Source organism: Tripterygium wilfordii, chromosome 12, assembly GCF_013401445.1.
Source record: "Tripterygium wilfordii isolate XIE 37 chromosome 12, ASM1340144v1, whole genome shotgun sequence".
NCBI classification, from domain to species: domain Eukaryota; kingdom Viridiplantae; phylum Streptophyta; class Magnoliopsida; order Celastrales; family Celastraceae; genus Tripterygium; species Tripterygium wilfordii.
The window spans coordinates 519,995-536,635 of NC_052243.1; the positions used below are offsets into that span (position 1 = coordinate 519,995).

The 16,641-nt window shown below is 38.0% G+C and overlaps 4 protein-coding genes and 1 long non-coding RNA gene across 9 annotated transcripts; 3 read left to right on the forward strand and 2 right to left on the reverse strand.

Moving 5' to 3' along the window:
* The first annotated feature begins 1,120 nt into the window (after window positions 1–1,120).
* LOC120010661 (ammonium transporter 2 member 5-like) lies at window positions 1,121–4,109 on the forward strand. 2 transcript variants are annotated; one of them, XM_038861454.1, is made up of 3 exons: window positions 1,123–1,828; window positions 3,057–3,342; window positions 3,421–4,109. In XM_038861454.1, exons 1-3 carry the CDS (start codon window positions 1,241–1,243, stop codon window positions 3,966–3,968), a joined length of 1,422 nt encoding a protein of 473 aa, XP_038717382.1. In that variant the 5' UTR covers window positions 1,123–1,240; the 3' UTR covers window positions 3,969–4,109. The 2 variants fall into 2 exon arrangements, with proteins under 2 accessions (XP_038717380.1, XP_038717382.1); XM_038861452.1 differs by having other exon boundaries at window positions 1,121–1,828; window positions 3,057–4,109.
* Window positions 4,110–4,323: 214 nt separating this feature from the next.
* On the forward strand, window positions 4,324–7,362 carry LOC120010927 (guanine nucleotide-binding protein subunit gamma 1-like). 3 transcript variants are annotated; one of them, XM_038861859.1, is made up of 5 exons: window positions 4,324–4,701; window positions 6,385–6,437; window positions 6,681–6,725; window positions 6,813–6,904; window positions 7,250–7,362. In XM_038861859.1, the coding sequence occupies exons 1-4, from the start codon at window positions 4,573–4,575 to the stop codon at window positions 6,895–6,897; spliced, it is 312 nt and encodes a 103-aa protein (XP_038717787.1). In that variant the 5' UTR covers window positions 4,324–4,572; the 3' UTR covers window positions 6,898–6,904; window positions 7,250–7,362. The 3 variants fall into 3 exon arrangements, with proteins under 3 accessions (XP_038717787.1, XP_038717788.1, XP_038717786.1); XM_038861860.1 differs by lacking the exon at window positions 7,250–7,362 and adding an exon at window positions 7,028–7,167; XM_038861858.1 differs by lacking the exon at window positions 7,250–7,362 and having other exon boundaries at window positions 6,813–7,167.
* A 152-nt stretch (window positions 7,363–7,514) lies between these two features.
* Window positions 7,515–10,599, reverse strand: LOC120010924. Its single transcript, XM_038861855.1, has 3 exons — window positions 10,333–10,599; window positions 9,243–9,666; window positions 7,515–8,609 (listed from the first exon to the last, which is right to left on the reverse strand). The coding sequence occupies exons 2-3, from the start codon at window positions 9,639–9,641 to the stop codon at window positions 7,872–7,874; spliced, it is 1,137 nt and encodes a 378-aa protein (XP_038717783.1). The 5' UTR covers window positions 9,642–9,666; window positions 10,333–10,599; the 3' UTR covers window positions 7,515–7,871.
* Window positions 10,600–11,678: 1,079 nt separating this feature from the next.
* On the forward strand, window positions 11,679–16,551 carry LOC120010929. Of its 2 annotated transcripts, XR_005470955.1 has the most exons (4): window positions 11,679–11,799; window positions 13,168–13,306; window positions 13,737–13,814; window positions 16,233–16,551. It is a non-coding gene; the product is annotated as an uncharacterized LOC120010929 (long non-coding RNA). The 2 variants fall into 2 exon arrangements; XR_005470956.1 differs by lacking the exon at window positions 13,737–13,814.
* LOC120010925 (beta-carotene isomerase D27, chloroplastic) lies at window positions 12,607–16,375 on the reverse strand. Its single transcript, XM_038861856.1, has 7 exons — window positions 16,092–16,375; window positions 15,872–16,011; window positions 15,116–15,208; window positions 14,659–14,720; window positions 14,293–14,399; window positions 13,200–13,292; window positions 12,607–12,950 (listed from the first exon to the last, which is right to left on the reverse strand). Exons 1-7 carry the CDS (start codon window positions 16,342–16,344, stop codon window positions 12,910–12,912), a joined length of 789 nt encoding a protein of 262 aa, XP_038717784.1. The 5' UTR covers window positions 16,345–16,375; the 3' UTR covers window positions 12,607–12,909.
* Window positions 16,552–16,641: the final 90 nt, after the last annotated feature.

Genomic DNA, 16,641 nt, shown 5'->3' on the forward strand with positions numbered 1-16,641 from the left:
CAACATATATTATGTGATTTTCGGTTGTTTTCCATCGAAGTAAAGATACCTAAAACCTAAATCAAACGTCATTAAGACTTAACTAAATTACCTGATTGAATATTCTTTTTCATAAGGAATCTAAACTATTATGGAGGCAGAAATCAAATTTTCCTACCTTCTCATTTCAATCTAGTTAAAATATTTTGCGCTTTTAACTCTCCCCGGGTTTTTATTTCAGGAAATAACCTCGTCTCTTCCACTCGAACCCATAACTCTTTTGTTAAGACTTGTAAAAAAAAAACCCACATTAGTTTGGATAAATCAACGATGTGGTTTATAAGTAAGAACCTAATATCAAACACTTAAGATGTCTTTTGAAATACAAAATCACGTGGCCCGTAGGTCCAAAGCATGGACAATACCTAAAGTGGATTTGAGCCAAACTTCTCTCACCTCCTCCTTTTATTTCTCAAATTCTTCTTCAAATTATACCATTCTTTAATTTTGGGATGGTGAGTATCCAAATTGTGACCAGCTAAGCTGGCTCGATGTTTTATAAGACTTTGCTCGATGTCATTTTCAATTACTCTATGTGTGTTGTATTATGCTAATAGTTACATTTCCTAAAGCCTTTTGATACTAAATTTAGATGGTTGATCTTGCATTGTAGTAACGGGATTGTCATTATTTAAAATGCGAATAATTTCCCAACACAAAACTCAAAAAGTTGAAACAATAAGGGCTATTGCCAAGATGCAATGGGATTCCTATTTCATTATAATAATTATATTCCACCAATGAAGAAGTTGGCAATCGATCATAAACGTTGCTTCCATAGTTCTTGTAAAATACATAGACAACTATAGAGCATAATTTAACAATTAAATGATTTACTTGTCTGTCAAACTACCAATCAAAAGCCAGAACAACAAGAACAATATTTTCGGCGGAAATTCCATTGTCATGTCTAGTAACCGTTGTTTTCTTCGCCGTATCAAGAAATGACAAGAACGCAATGACATAATAACCCCTTAATATGACTGAAAGACAAAAATACCAGAGGGCATTATAGTAACTTCACTGACCAAGCCGGCTACAGAACAAAAGCTGTAGTACTGAAACCAGTAGAAGCCCAGGCAATTCACAGCGAGCGGCTTCGGAAGCCACTCCGCACGCTATCTCCGCCTATATATACACCCACAATCATGAACCACCATGATTTCAATTCGTCTAATCCATCCTTACTTCATAAACCAAAATGTCGCTGCCGGCTAATTTAGCACCTGACGCGGCGAGCCCAGAATGGCTGAACAAAGGCGACAACGCGTGGCAGCTAACAGCAGCGACTCTGGTGGGCCTCCAGAGCGTACCGGGCCTGGTTATTTTGTACGGGAGCATCGTTAAGAAGAAATGGGCCGTGAACTCATCCTTCATGGCCCTATACGCTTTTGCGGCCGTGCTTGTTTGCTGGGTCGGGTGGGGCTACAATATGTCATTCGGTAAACACTTCATACCAATACTCGGGCGACCCGAAGCGTCGCTGGACCAGAAGTTTCTGCTGCAGCGGGCTTATGCTGGGTATTTACCGAACGCGACGGTCGTTTACTTCCAGTTCGTGTTCGCGGCGATAACGTTGATTTTGATTGCTGGGGCTTTGCTTGGGAGGATGAATTTTCATGCGTGGATGTTGTTTGTGCCACTTTGGTTGACCTTCTCCTATACGATTGGAGCTTACAGTATATGGTGTCCGGGAGGGTGGTTGTTTAAGAAGGGTATTATCGACTACGCGGGTGGGTTTGTGATTCACTTGTCTTCTGGTGTGGCTGGGTTCACTGCGGCTTTTTGGGTAATTATCTTAACCATTTGATTATTTGGTGTTCAAGGCTGCGTTTGGTATTCTCAAATAAATATATTTTTGCGCAATAAATTGTTAAATATAACTTTTTTCCTTTCCTTCCCCAAACGATAGATTTCTAATTTAACCTATCAATCAATCTTTTGTTGGCAGTTATTTTGTTCGATTATCGATAGTTTTTTTGAAAATAACTGATGAATTGATGAGTTTGACAATCAATCGATTTCTACGGTCTTCTTAGAGCACATGCAATGGACATGTTTTATTGGCACATGAATCTTAGAGATTAGCAATTTGTTGGGCCATGGACTCAATTTGCACTATAAGAGCACATGCAATGGGCATGTTTTATTGGCCCATGGATCCTAAAGATTAGCAATTTGTTGGGCCATGGACTCAATTTGCACTACAACAATATATTTTTCTTGGCTCAAATTTGATGGGCCAAACATGGGAGAATGGTGTTTGGATTGCTCTCATGCTAGCTTGCTTTTAGAGCAAATCTGGCCCACATGCATTGAATGCTTCAAGAAATGGGCACAAGTGAAGCCATTAGACCTAAACCATTGTAGAGAAAACATTTTCATTCCTTGCCACGTCACATATACACATGTCCCAAGGTGTTTTGTTGTCCCAAACAATGCTTTTTTTTTTTTTTTTTTGAGTACAAGTACAAACACAATATACGACACACCACCAGATCAAGCTTCTGAAAGTACAGGTGTCAACAGGCCCCACGCAGGAGGCACAAATCAAGCCCACGCAGGGGCAGACTATCTAGCCCACGTAGGGGCAGACGAAGCCCACACACCTCCTTGTAAATATTCGGAGGAGGTGAGACTAGAACCCATGACCTCAGTCAGGGACATGCAAAGTCATTACCACTCAACCAATGGCTCATTTGCTTGTCCCAAACAATGCTAAACCATTGCATGTGCTCTAACAATATATTTTTCTTAGCTCAAATTTGATGGGCTAAGCATGAGAGAATGGTGTTTGGATTGCTCCCATACTGGCTTACGTTTAGAGCAAACCTGGCCCACATGCATTGAATACTTCAAGAAATGGGCACAAGTGAAGTCATTAAGACCTAAACCATTGTAGAGAAAACATTTTCATTCCTTGTCACATCACATATGCACATGTCCCAAGATGTTTTGTTATCCCAAACAATGCTAAACCATTGCATGTGCTCTAAGCGGCAAAATGAAAAATATAGGTGGGACCAAGGGCAAACAAGGACAGAGAGAGGTTCCCACCAAACAATATCCTGCTGATGCTGGCAGGAGCGGGCTTACTGTGGATGGGATGGAGTGGATTCAACGGCGGTGGTCCCTATTCAGTCAACACAGACGCATCTCTGGCCGTCCTTAACACCCACGTGTGCACTGCCACCAGTCTGCTCACTTGGCTGCTCCTTGACATTCTCTTCTTTGGAAAACCCTCTGTAATTGGTGCCACACAGGGCATGATCACTGGCTTAGTTTGTATTACACCTGCAGCAGGTAATAATTCAATCTATCTGCTTGTGAGCAAATGGAAATATACACCTTTAACTGACTCCGAGGACTTTTGTCGAACAGGTGTTGTGCAAGGATGGGCAGCCATTATAATGGGAATGATGTCAGGCAGTATCCCATGGTACACAATGATGGTCCTCCATAAGAAGCTCTGGATACTCAAGCAAATCGATGACACCATGGCCGTCTTCCACACCCACGCAGTGGCCGGATCTTTAGGTGGCATCCTCGCCGGCTTCTTTGCCGAGCCCAAGCTCAACCGCATCTTCTACTCGGTCGACGATTGGGAGCACTACATCGGCCTCGGCTACGGCCTCCAGAGTGGTCATATCGGCGCTGGATTCAAACAAATGGGCATTCAATTGATGGGGATTATGTTTATCGTCGTTGTCAATGTTATCACGACCAGCCTTATCTGTTTGTTGATCAGGTTTGTTGTTCCGCTGCGATTGAGTGACGATGAATTGCAAACTGGAGATGATGCGATTCATGGAGAGGAAGCTTATGCTCTGTGGGGTGATGGAGAGAAGTTCGAGTCGAAGCACACTTCGACTTATGGTGTTGAAGAGTTCTCTCACATGGCCTCGAAAAGTGAAGTTGAAATGGCTTGATTTGGGTTCTGTTGTGAATTCAGTCGGTCTTCCCTTTTTATTTATAGGAGATTATTGAGCTTTTGGCTTGACTTTGACACTGGACTACTGTAATAAGAGCTGCATCGTAAGAAATGTGTTAACTAATAAATGAAATTATGAATAATTTATACAAATAACATATTTTGGAATCATGCTTAGCCACATCTGATCTCACCCGCTAGGCCAGACCCTAGAGATTCAGGCCTGGGGTAATGAGTTTTGCGGGCCGGCCCGAAAACTTAACGAACGAGGCGGCCCACTTTACAAGACGGAGGGAATTATTTGAAAACAACAAAAAGGATTTTTTTCTTATTCTTTTCCTGGAAAATCAGGGAGGATTTGTGGAAAGGTTGGAGGAGATCAGGAGAGTGGAAAAGTCATTCGATTTTCCGCCAAGAAAAAAAGAGCAACCAAAAGGCTGTACGGTCTCTCTCTCTCTAGCAATATCAGATCCGTGGTTTTGTGGATGCTGCTGCTTCAATTAGTTGAAGAAACTTGGAAGCTGAGAACCTGAGAATATAATCTGCTACTTTTGTTGTTGCGGAGCTCTCATGTAAATATGTAGAAGTAGTGAGATCCAGCGATGGAGTCTGAAACGTCGTCGTCGGTGGATGAACAGGTGGTTGCTGGACGAGGAGGAGCTGATACCAGAGGCAAGCATCGTATTCTCGCAGAACTCAACCGCGTCGAGCAAGAAATTAAGTTTTTAGAGGTTCGCTGCGTTATTCTTCTTCTTATTTACACTTCAAAATTTCTTTCTCTTTACGCTCGTTCTAGCTTAGTTGAGATGCTATGATTCTTGCATTTCAAAGTGCTTTAGTAAGAGTATGATTTTGATGTCTATTTCTTTGAGTTGCCTAGTTTATCCCTTCTAAATTCTTGAAATATAGTTTTAGATTGGGCTTTTATGATTGTATCCAGATCTTACATTATTGCTGAATCAGTACCACCTTGTTTTCTGCTGTGAATGTCAAGCTTGTGCTGGAATTGCAATATACTGGGATCGCATTTACTGAAGAAATCTGAGAAAATTTGTTGCGGGTTTAAATTGATGGAAATTTAATTGAGGGTCAATGTGAAGATTGTGAATAATATTTGATATACTAATTTGAGCATGTCCCCCCTTCTTCCTTACCATGTCAATGAGATTCAACCTATTTTGATGAGTTCCTTATTGGCATCCAGTTTAAATTTGTGACCAATAACACTCACGCGGCGGCTCCTGAAGAAGGATTTCTTAACTTCCTCGTTCGTAACAAACAGTTTTTCTTCTTACTTTCATTGACTCGGGGAAGATATTGCAAAGAAATTGTTGAATTTTAAATTTTTTTTGACAGTTGTGAGAAATGGAGAGACCGAGAGATGATTTTCCACTTGAATTATTAGTCCATTAGGGAAGGCATTAGAAATATCTTGACCTTTCTTTCTTTCTTTCTTTCTTGTTAATTTGGCTTCTTGGACGTTTAGTTTTTGTGTCATAGTGTACTGATGACCACTGACTCTTCAACTATGTCGTACCAAGTTAATAATATTGAATCCTTGGACTGACATTGAGAATAATCCAGAGATTTTGTACGACTTTCATCCTGAAATAGCTAGCCAGATCTGTGGCTAGAGCACTTCCACCTCTATACTATGCACACCTTCTTCAATTCAGATGTTACAGTCACTATTCTGGTGAATCACTACCAACCTCTTCGACAGTGACAACCATCTATGATTAAGTACTCCATTGACTTTTGCTTAGATGCAGACACTTCAAACAATTAAGAAAAATATGTAGATGTGATGGATATTCCTTTAAGTTGGAACAAGGGATAAGCAGGTCCACGCAACTTTGTTTCTCTGGGAGGCCTCACGTTAAGGTACTTGAGCCTAGAAAATTATTTGATTGAGAGAAGCTTGGACTTTTCTTATAAACTGCATGGCTATGTGGGATTATAAGTCTAACTAGTCGATCAGAATGAAGTCCGTAATTTCACTGTTAGTGGTTTTGACTAGTTTACGGTCAGATTCAAAAGTCTAGCTATATCCCATCAGGATGAGCTTGGACCAGAGTGGTTGAGACTTGCTTACACCTACATTCACATGCATATGCTTCTAAAGATCTTTCGAAGTTGGAAAGAACGTGGAAGTAAAGTAACGCCCATTTTGTTTTCCTATGTTTTTTCAATTTTCAATGTTATCCAGCATTTAGCTTCAGTTCACTGGAGATTCATAGATATTGGATACAATTTATAATTCATGCCAATAATAATATTTCACTGCTATCATCTACTTTGATATACATAACTGCTGCATGAAATCACTATTCTGTTGGCATACACTTAATTGAGATTTGGTTACGCATTTCCTACTTTTTTTTTATTAATGTAATGTTATCATGAATCTCCAGGACGGATTGGGGGAGCTTCAGGGAATAGACAATGTATCAACCATGTGTGAGGAGTGAGTAAGCTAAGACCTAAAGCATAAAAGCAATTGCCTGAAGTTTTTCTTGCCTAACAAGCTCTGGAAATTGATGTGGAAAATTGGGATACCGTTGGCTTGCTCATTCAGCAACCAGTCACTGAGATTCATGTCATTTCTTTGCAACAAATTTTGGAAAAATGATGGTTGAAGTGTGTCTAGCATATCTTATCAGATAAAATGAATAAATAGGACTAAACTTTATTCTTTTTGGTGTGTCAGGTTGCTTCGCAGGATCGAGACTATACCCGATCCTCTAGTTCCTTTGTAAGTGAAATGTTCTCAATGACACTTCTGCTGTTGCAATGCAGCTTTCTATCTCTAATGCTCAGTGATTGACATATTCTATTACAGAACAAATGGCCCTGTGAACCAAGAATGGGATCGATGGTTTGAAGGACCTCAGGATTTACAAGGATGCAGATGCTTGATTCTCTAAAATTGTGGTGAGATTTGTTGCTGCTTTAGGCTTCAAAAATACATTTATGCAGGGGATGAATTAGCGTGTTAGACTTCATTGGTGCCAACTCAATTGATTCCTACATTGCATATAATACCATTGCTTTTAGGTTAATTGCAAGGATCGTACAATCCGCGATCGTTCTTGATGAGATTTGTTTAATTGAATACATTTGCTACTTAGATCCTGAGCTTCTGAAAAGATAACACTTGCATCCCCAAGCCAAGCAAGGCAGATTGGCTTCATCTACTTTTACCTTTTCTGTTCATTTAGAATATCCAACTCTTCCTTCCTTTTGGTTAATTTGTTGTATGATTTCTGTTTCCGTCATGCAAAACCATAGACGATTATGAATTCTGTTTCCAGAATGAATAAAGGTTTTAAAAACCTGTCCAACGTCGGGTAGAGGGGAACACAAATAAGAGAGAGGTGTAGCTAAGAAGGTGCCATGGATTCTCCAGCACTCATACTTAAGAAAATCCTCCATGGATATCCGTCTCAACGCCTAAAATGAGTCAATAAAGGCTTAAGGTGAATGTTCAGAGTTCGAATCCATGGAACTGTCAGTCTTAACTCCGATAGGTGATGCAAATACAACAGAGCAATGTAGAAAGATTTTCAATATCAGTATGCTGAGAACATCAGTTTCAAGCAAGAGACTTAACCAAAGCAAGCAGAACAAGGTGGTTTATACTTACAAAATCTGATGAGTGATTAACAAATTCATCTAGAGAATATATAAAGACCAAAGTTCAATTCTTTCCCACAAAAGAAAGAAAGAAAGATTCACATCTATGTACACTTCAATGTTTAAGGATGGCTGTCAAAGCTTCCATGAAGTTGTATGAAAACAAGCAGGAAGAGCCACACCCGTTCCGTTTTTGTTATAGGTCAGCCTACAAATCACAAGTACAAGCAGGCAAGTGGAGGGGTAAAGAAAATAACACTATAATCTACAGAGCTTGAGCGGACAAGAGAAGTCTCACTTGGAGCAGATGTTCCTCATCTGAAATGTGAAGAGAGAGGCGAAGATTCGTAAGAAGAGACTCTTGCTCCCAGCTCAAAGGACCAGAAGCGTATAAAGCATGCATTGTTGACTTGTAAGCACAAAGCTCTAATTTATGAATGTCAAATTCCAGTTCTTCTGCAATTAACAAGGATGCTTGTTTCTTGCTGGCCAGAGATGGAAATGATGATTCAGCATCGGAATTTTCACATCCATTACTCCATAATTTATCAGAACTATTATTACGGCCATCAAAATCATTAGAACTACAACTAGCAATAGAACATTCACCATCATTATCCATAGATCGATGAGGCCAAGATGAAGCATGTAACCTGTTGGTCGTTGCTTTACCCATTGTAGTATCCATAGCAATCAACCCCTTATTGAAATTCTCTTCGACTCCTGCAGTCTGAGAAGGAATATTATCAACCATGTCAAATAGAGGACAATCACACTCTCCGGTATATTGCTTTGATTTTCTTTTCTTGCTTCTTTTTCCAACAAGCAGGTCCCCGGAAGATGGCTCAAGACTTCTCTTTGTTTTTCTTACTGGATCATGTATTTTGAGACGGACACAGGCATCCTTCATGTCTCCCATTAAGACTTTCTTTCCTGACCATGGATATTCACCTTTACGATTTTTCCCTGTACGTCCATTTGCAAATTCTTTGTTTTGAGCGACCTGCAACCGCATTTGCTGAATACATTAGTCTTACATCTAAGATGGTCTGACCAAATGGCACGGAGACGACGTGTATACTCCTTTTAAAAATATATAGAGAAAACACAATTTAACATTGGAACAGGGAATTGAAACATAGTATTTACTTGACTACACAAGTGCTGAGAGAAGAGAAGAAATCTGGCCACCATATGACTCAGACTCGCAGTGGAAAAGGACCGGCATCATACAAAGAGATGCTGCGATTGTATTCAAACAAAAAGTGGCGTACAGATCATCATAAGTTTGCCAAGAAATATATACAAAATATTATAAGAAAAAAAGATAGTTCAGTCAATGATAACTATCATTCTTTGACAAAACAAAATATCATAATTACGAAACCCTGTGAAGATTACCAAACACACAAGAACATGGAATTTCTCAAGTTATCATCTATCAACAAATCACCGCCAAGAAAAAAGAAGAAAATCTCACAGAATCTTAATCCCCTTTCACTACGGGCAAACTTCGATTTTTTTTATTTTTGTAAGAACTGATAATTTGATATCAGATCGATTATATGGAAATGTAATGCAATGCAGACAATCATAAACGGCATGCCGAAAGTGAAAAATTACTAGATGCCCTCACCTTCCCAATAGCTGACCATGTATTACTTTCCCAAAACTGGCGAAGTCTGACATTAGATCCATGAAATTCTTTAAGATGAATGGATCCGTGCAATCTCACAACAAATCTATCGTTCGCCAACATGTTCATCACCTTCCCAACCCTCCAACGTTGTTTTTCAAATACCTCAACCACATCACCAACCTTCCATCTTTTCCCCATCTTTTGTGGAGGCAGTGGCCTAACATCCACCCCCTGCACCTTCTCCATGACCGGCGTTCCTTTCTGGTCTGTGAGGAATCTATACCTTACAACATAGTCATCACCATCCACGAAAACTATAATACCCGGATGCCAGGAACCACAAGGCTCACGTTCTTGCCTTAAGACCTCAACTTTATTCCTCTCCTTCAACTTCATGATTTTATTACCCTTAAGCTTAAACCTGAAAAAGCATATGGGAATTAGTAATTTTTAAGAATGATCAGAGAATCCCACTTTTCTACAGCAGATCTAAGAACCCACGACTATGAAACCACGAAATGCCAAGGTAAAGAAGTTTCCAAAATTGAAATTGAATTGTCAACTGGTCTAGCAGAAATCAAATCATATCAAGGGTCCACTTAGAGAAATTCCCAACAATTACAGAGTTGAGGCAAGCAATGGATATTACAAATCTATCACCATATCCAGATGAAAAAACTGGAGTCCATAAGCATATGCCATTGTAGGAAGTCCAATTATAAAGAGGAAAGAATCCAAGCTTCAAATAGCATCAAAAGTTTAATCAGACCCAGAAGAACCCGTAAAACCAGCTTTCTTGACAGCAGGTGGTCAGTCACAAAAGAAATCAAAACCAGCTGAATAATAATCAAACATCTTAAAGTTACTCAAACATCAGTTCATCCATGATTCAACACTCCTCCATTAATACCCATAAATGGATTTCAACCAAGAAACTAAACACAAATCAAATTGAACAAATTTTTTTAATAAAAATGTCAAAACTGAACTGACCCAAAAGAATCCTGATGAAAAGAAGATTTAACGATGATGATATTCAAAATACAAAAGGAGAATAATTGAGAAATAAAGAATGTTAATTACTGACCTGAGACCCAGCGAAAGGGACGCAGCTTTGTTGTGTAGTGTCTATGACCACATCTTCAAGCAAATTAACTCGTCTGTTCTTCTGAAAACAATTTCTCTAAATGCTTTTTAACTCGATTGATAGTAAACTTAGACCCGTTTCAAGTTGGGTATTATTATCACGCAATGACTTCTTTTATGAATCATATTGGACCATTCATGTTTGATCCTCTCACTTCTTCTCTTATTACTAGCCTAACACCACTCCCATAGCAACCTAATTTGAAGGAGATCACAAGAAATAATTGAATAATAATATGTTTTTGTATTTTTTTTTATCTCTTACAAATTTTTGTTAAATTTCTCTTAATTTGGTATTTTCGCTTTCATTACAAGTATTTTTTTTTAAATGTTTCAAAAATAACACTACGATTTTGAAACTTTAGAGTCGAAATTAATTCAAAAAAAAAATGATTGGCTCCATGAAATCAAAACTTATCTAAGAATATGATAAAGATGCGTATGTAAGTGTAACTACACCAACTCTTTGGCTTGAAGAGACCTAATTTATGAAGTTGGTATATATCATTACTTTTTAAAATGTCCATTAAAAATTGTTTTAAATACGTATGATTTTGTATTTCTCTCTGAGCCAAACTATATTCATTTATAAGATACTACGTTCGATTATAACTAAAAGCAACATCTATATAGACACATATTAGCTTTGACTCAATTTAACGGTTTAACCTGTCATTAAGTGAGAAACTTATTCATATGCGACTTTGACGGCTCTAATTTAGACTCATATCGAACATCTAAATGATAAATTTGTATAATATCATTATGGTTAGGGAAAAAAAAAGAAGAAAGGAAGACATCTCTATATACAATAGTTTTTGACAATTTTAAAAAAAAATAAGGATTACGAGACCATGACAAGAAAAGGAATGGAATATGAGAGATCCTTATCCCCAAAACCCAGCTTTGTTTTTTTGTTCTTTATTTATCCGAGATTCTGGCTTTAGTTGTCTTTATCTTCCAACTTTTTTTGGTCATATGTAATTTCAGATTGTTCAATTCTCAACATATAACAAACCTCACTGAAGAATCCCAATCCAATCCAACTAGCCGAACAGGTATAAAATTAATGGGAATTGTTATGGGCCTTACAAGTATACTTCGTTTGGATTAAGAATAAGCGGGCCCATAACATGCTAAGCGGCCCAATCCTTAAAAGTTCAAAACTCAAAGATTGGGCCCGATCTTGAAATTAACGTAAGTACATAACCGTTCCAATTTGGCCCAAAGATCGAGCAATATTTACTAGGCTTGATTCACCGAATTGTTCCAATTCGGCCGAACCCCGTACTCGCATGCAGCAAATGCAAACATTACGGATGAAAAAAAATAACAGCAAATAAATACGTAGAACAAGAGAGTCCTAGAGAAAAAAAATTGCCTTCAAGTTCTGGCCAGGCATTGGAAGGTATTTTTAGTTTCTCTTCACGTGATTAGATGGGTATTGCTTTTTTTTTTTTTTTGTGCTGTAATTTTGTGTTTGGTAGTCTGCTTTTAGAGCTTAGATGCAATTCAGGGGTTGAAACAGTATATTAGAAGATGTAGATAATTTTCTGAGGTTGGTTCGCGAAGCAACCATTCAATTTGTGTTGAACGTTTGCAATCTAGTCATCTGGGTTTTTTATTGATTGCCACGCATGTGAATTTCACCAAAATATGATGTTTCAGTGTGTAGCCATGGAAACGAATCAAAGGATTTCTGTAATTTTGTCAAGAGATTAAACAACAGTTGTTTCTGGTATTTTTCCCCACTAAATTTGCTACTTTCTTATTTTCTGCTTTTCCATTGCTGCTTAGATCCAAACGATGTCTTTTAATGAAGAAAAGATTCCACTTTCTAGCCCTCTTGTGCTTCCACTCACTCTTTTTTTTCTGTTTGAACTTTGAACACCCTAAAGCCTTCAAAGTATTATTATGAAATGGATCCAATTTGTGCTGAACATTTTAATGGCTGAAAGTGGGTCAGATTACTCGGTCCCTATCTCATTAAGATATAATAGACAGTGGGAGAATGTTGGGTTGGTCATTTGAGAGCAAGTAAAAGTGGGAGACAAGAGGTCCACTCTTGCTCCCATTGAACCCTGCACAATTTCATTCAAAAGACCTCTATTCCTCATAACATAGCTAATTTTCTTTGTTCAAAGATTGTTACAATTTATTTTAAATACCATTTTGATTTGTTAAATTACATAATTATGCTTCCAGCTGAAATGCATTGCACATATAGGAATGTAACCCTTGTATCGTCAAAATCTACTTTCTGTTCACTTCAAACAACTTTCCTCTGTATGGTTTAGCATCATCCTGGACTTGATATTTAACCCAAATTGGTTTTGTCGATGCCTGACCTAAGAAGTAATTTGTTTGTTGCAAAAGTGTGTGCATCTTGCTGTACTTGCAGATAGTCGTTTTGCCAACTAGGTTATAAACAGTAAGAAAGAAGTATTTGATAGGTTAATTGTCCGTATAGAAGGATATCCAATAATCCCTTTTTGAGTTTTTTCTGCATCTTCAAACATCAACCAGGGCACTGCGTTCTGTGCTTTTGTTTTACTTTACCTACATAAACAATTTGCAATTATGTCAAGCAGTTTATGTTTGACGATAAAATTCAAAACCCATATTCAAATTTACTTCAACTGCTCACTTGGCACTCAAAAGCTCTCTGGAGCCACCTACTGAATTGTGTCTTTGACAGCATGAGATAAAATGGAGTTTTAAAGTGCACTGAGTGGCATGCTATGAAGGAAATTGACAAGGAATTAATTGAATGAAGTTTCAGGGTAAAGGAGTATGTTAAAGCATTACATTGTTTATAGCACGGCTGCGTGAATGCTGGATCATCTGCCAGTGATGGAGGATCCTGACCAAATATCATTTTGCAACTCATGTCATCAAAATCTGCAAATCAGAAGGTACTCTATAGTTGGTCAAATGTTATTCAATCGATGGAATTATTCCAAACTTTCATACAATGCCTCTAAACTGATCGATGGTGGAGTATTTATATATCGTGGGGCTTTGCTAACCAACTAAATATTGGCACATGAAAATGCCACAGAGATTTAATTTGAGTGCCTTTAACAAATGAAATTTAGATACTTGTGCTCACACTACATATGAGGTAGGCGAAATAAGAATAATTAGTCGTATGAAAAAGATTAAAGATGAAAGTCGGTGTATTTCAATTTTCAACCAGCAATATGGTGGACTACACGGCACTAATCATGATATCTTATATGTTTAATTTTGGTCTGGACTTCAGGCATTGTGCCATGTTATTATAATTAATGTGCATTTGATGTTGTCTTAATCTTTAAGCTAGAATTTATCTTCTGACATTAGATGAGTCTACTTGCAATGTGGTTTGTGCATGGGGCCCCCCATTTACATGATGAGCATGGCCTCCACTTTATGTTGCAGGTATAATTACTCTTTGAAGTATAGATCTTTTCCATTTTCTTGATTTTTAATCATTCTGATTATAGTCCATTTACTTTATGAGGAAACTGTTATTCGTTGTTTCCAATATGAGTAAGTTGCTCAATCACAATGTAGACCCTTTCCAGAATAAGAAATCATACTTCCTGGCAAAGCCAGTATTTAATATGGTGATATGCATTGTTGTTCCATCCAAAAATGTTTAAGATAGTTTATCTAGAAACTAAGAAAGTAGTATTTTGTCTAACAATAGGTATGAGTTTTCTAATCCTAGATAATTTAAGCATACATCCCAAACCTTACTGCACTAAATATGTGCTAGAGGATGAAGTTGCGTGATCACCTTCTTCTAGCCACTAAGATACTTACCCAAAAAAAAAATCTAGCCACTATGATGCAGGCTGTCTAAAGGCATTTGCAATAATTCTTATATAAATAGTTATTTAGTGGAGGTACTTACTGGGAACCATGTTGAGTGACACTCCCAGGTTGTCTTTTATGAAGGTCTGAGAAGGCATTTTGCAGAGGTTAGTGCACATCCCAACACAATTGCTCTCTTCTAAAAACCTGCGCAGTTTTAGGAGGAAAAAAGTTGTGGGTTATGTGGAGGAATACTAAGGGCAATGAGAAGTATTCAAAAGTGATTTTGACAATGATTATGGTTATAGTGACTATAATTAGTCATGATAGCAATGAGAAAGGAATTGTATGCAAGCGGCATAATCATTGGTGCACATTGTTTTTAGGTATATAATGTGTCTTAGGTTGGCTAGATTTGACCCCATTTTGGATTGAAAATTAAGAAAGAATTGAAGGGTTCTGTTACCTGCACTTTTTTATGTAGACTTCATTCTTTTCTTTTTCCCCATTGAGCTCTGATTCGCGCACCTAGCATAATAAAATTAATTCAATCTTTTAGATTTCGTTTGAAACTTCAGTAAAACATGTTATAAATGCATGAGTATGCATGCCTATATTGTGTATGTACTCAGCATATGCAATTATGCATGTATCCATGCCTATGTATTAATGTATGGAAATGTGTAGAAATTACTGCAAAAATATTTGGTGGGATTCTAGCCTACACACACACCCCCACCATTTCCTGAGTTTCACATTGTCCTCTTGGTTCTAGATTGGCTATTATGAAATTGTATTTTCATCGTCTGAGTTGGAGGATCTTGACCATCTAGCAATCAAGAACAATAAGTATTATCCCTTAAATAATTAAGGGATACTGCCCTCTTTCTATGTCCATAAATATTTTATGGAAGTTTGCTTACCTCACAGGGTCCAACAAGCCAAGCAAAAAATACAGTCGTGAAGGCAGCGAAAAACTCCCTTGTGAATTGGGCTTTGGGTAGCATTGTCCTTATCTGCTATTGATCATCATAAATCAGGACTCAATTGTTAAATAAAACACACAAACTGCAACAAATATTGTGAACACGAGAGATTAAAAAGAAAGAGTTAAGAGAGAGATTAAGGACAAACTTTAAAGCACCCCATGAAATTGCAATGTTGCAGAAAGAGAGTATGATAAGAAAGTTGCAGAATAGGATCCTACGGCCAGGTTTGAAATGGAATTTTCCAATTATTGTTTTTGTGTGTGGCCTAATAGTAGAGTTATAGGGGTGCAACTCAAAGGGCATAGGTTGAGTACTTGGTAACAACCCCTCAATATATTATGTGGGGGCAAGGTCTGCGTTCGGCTTGCATATCCTCAATCTTACCTACTGCGAAAGTCTCGTGCACGGGTGTCGTTTACTTTTATCTTATACATATTGGCTGGCATGGCTGTTCATTAAGGCTTGCAGTCTCCCTTGTTTTAGTTCACAACCTATTCCTTGTTCATTATGTTAAAAAATTCAAGAAAAGAATCAAGTCCTCTTGCATATAGAAAGAAATATGGGTCCCATTGGTTTGTCTGTAAGTATGGATTACTTTGCTCTAGTTCTTTTATGCGGGAAAAACGAAGATGAGAGAAACAATTACAAGAAACACAAGAACAAGAACTGAAAAATTAACAATAAACTTGCCATGGTCATGATTGGTTTTGGAAAGGCCAGCCCAAGAGCTTGAATGACGAGCTCATGTTGTTGGATTGGATTGAAGTTCCTGTACGTAGCAGTTGCTGCCGCCACCAAGCTCTCAAAACCAGTCTTGTTGTTTCTTATCCCTGAATATACTTTCATCGCTTATAAATATAAATGAAGGAAAAAAAACACTTACCAATTGAACAAATTAAAGATAAGGAACCTGTTACAGCTTGTATGCTTTTGGACAGATGGTTTATGGCCATTTTATCGAACCAGTTATCATTGTAGACACTGGTTTTTCCTGCGGAGTCATTTGCTTGTTTTACGCTGGACTTATCGGTTATTTGGCTTGTATTTTCAGATGGCCTGGTGAGTACTGCAAGAACAGGTGAGTATTCATCCCTACGAATGCATCTCCGGCGATTACCAGTTGTGAAGGAGATCCTGCTCTGTGTAAATAGCTTGGCTTCCATGAAGATGCTTTTGTGGGAAGGGAAAAGGAAATTGAGGTTTGAAATGTTCTCTGTGTCTATTTAAGAGATAGGGTGTGTGGTAAAAACAAAAAAGTGCATGTAGAGCATCTGGGAGGAGGCTAAATGCTTAAGATCCTGTTTTTTGGAGTGTAGCAAATGCAGAATACTGGCCTTCTTATGCAGTATAAGATGCTTTTTCCAGCTTTATTTGTTTGTATTTGAGTATGGAGACACATAGAGCCCTCCCTCTCTCTGCAAGTGGTGCCGCTCGGCCATTCCTGTGTCTATCAACATATA

Coding starts and splice junctions, on each gene's coding strand:
- LOC120010661 (XM_038861452.1), top strand. CDS start 1,241: ATGTCGCTGCCGGCTAATTTAGCACCTGACGCGGCGAGCCCAGAATGG. Junction 1,829..3,056: donor GGTTCACTGCGGCTTTTTGG/GTAATTATCTTA, acceptor TGAAAAATATAG/GTGGGACCAAGGGCAAACAA.
- LOC120010927 (XM_038861859.1), top strand. CDS start 4,573: ATGGAGTCTGAAACGTCGTCGTCGGTGGATGAACAGGTGGTTGCTGGA. Junction 4,702..6,384: donor AAGAAATTAAGTTTTTAGAG/GTTCGCTGCGTT, acceptor ATGAATCTCCAG/GACGGATTGGGGGAGCTTCA. Junction 6,438..6,680: donor GTATCAACCATGTGTGAGGA/GTGAGTAAGCTA, acceptor TTGGTGTGTCAG/GTTGCTTCGCAGGATCGAGA.
- LOC120010924 (XM_038861855.1), bottom strand. CDS start 9,641: ATGAAGTTGAAGGAGAGGAATAAAGTTGAGGTCTTAAGGCAAGAACGT. Junction 8,610..9,242: donor CATGGTCAGCTATTGGGAAG/GTGAGGGCATCT, acceptor ATGCGGTTGCAG/GTCGCTCAAAACAAAGAATT.
- LOC120010925 (XM_038861856.1), bottom strand. CDS start 16,344: ATGGAAGCCAAGCTATTTACACAGAGCAGGATCTCCTTCACAACTGGT. Junction 14,721..15,115: donor GGCTTGTTGGACCCTGTGAG/GTAAGCAAACTT, acceptor TTATTATGCTAG/GTGCGCGAATCAGAGCTCAA. Junction 13,293..14,292: donor GTCACTCAACATGGTTCCCA/GTAAGTACCTCC, acceptor TCTGATTTGCAG/ATTTTGATGACATGAGTTGC.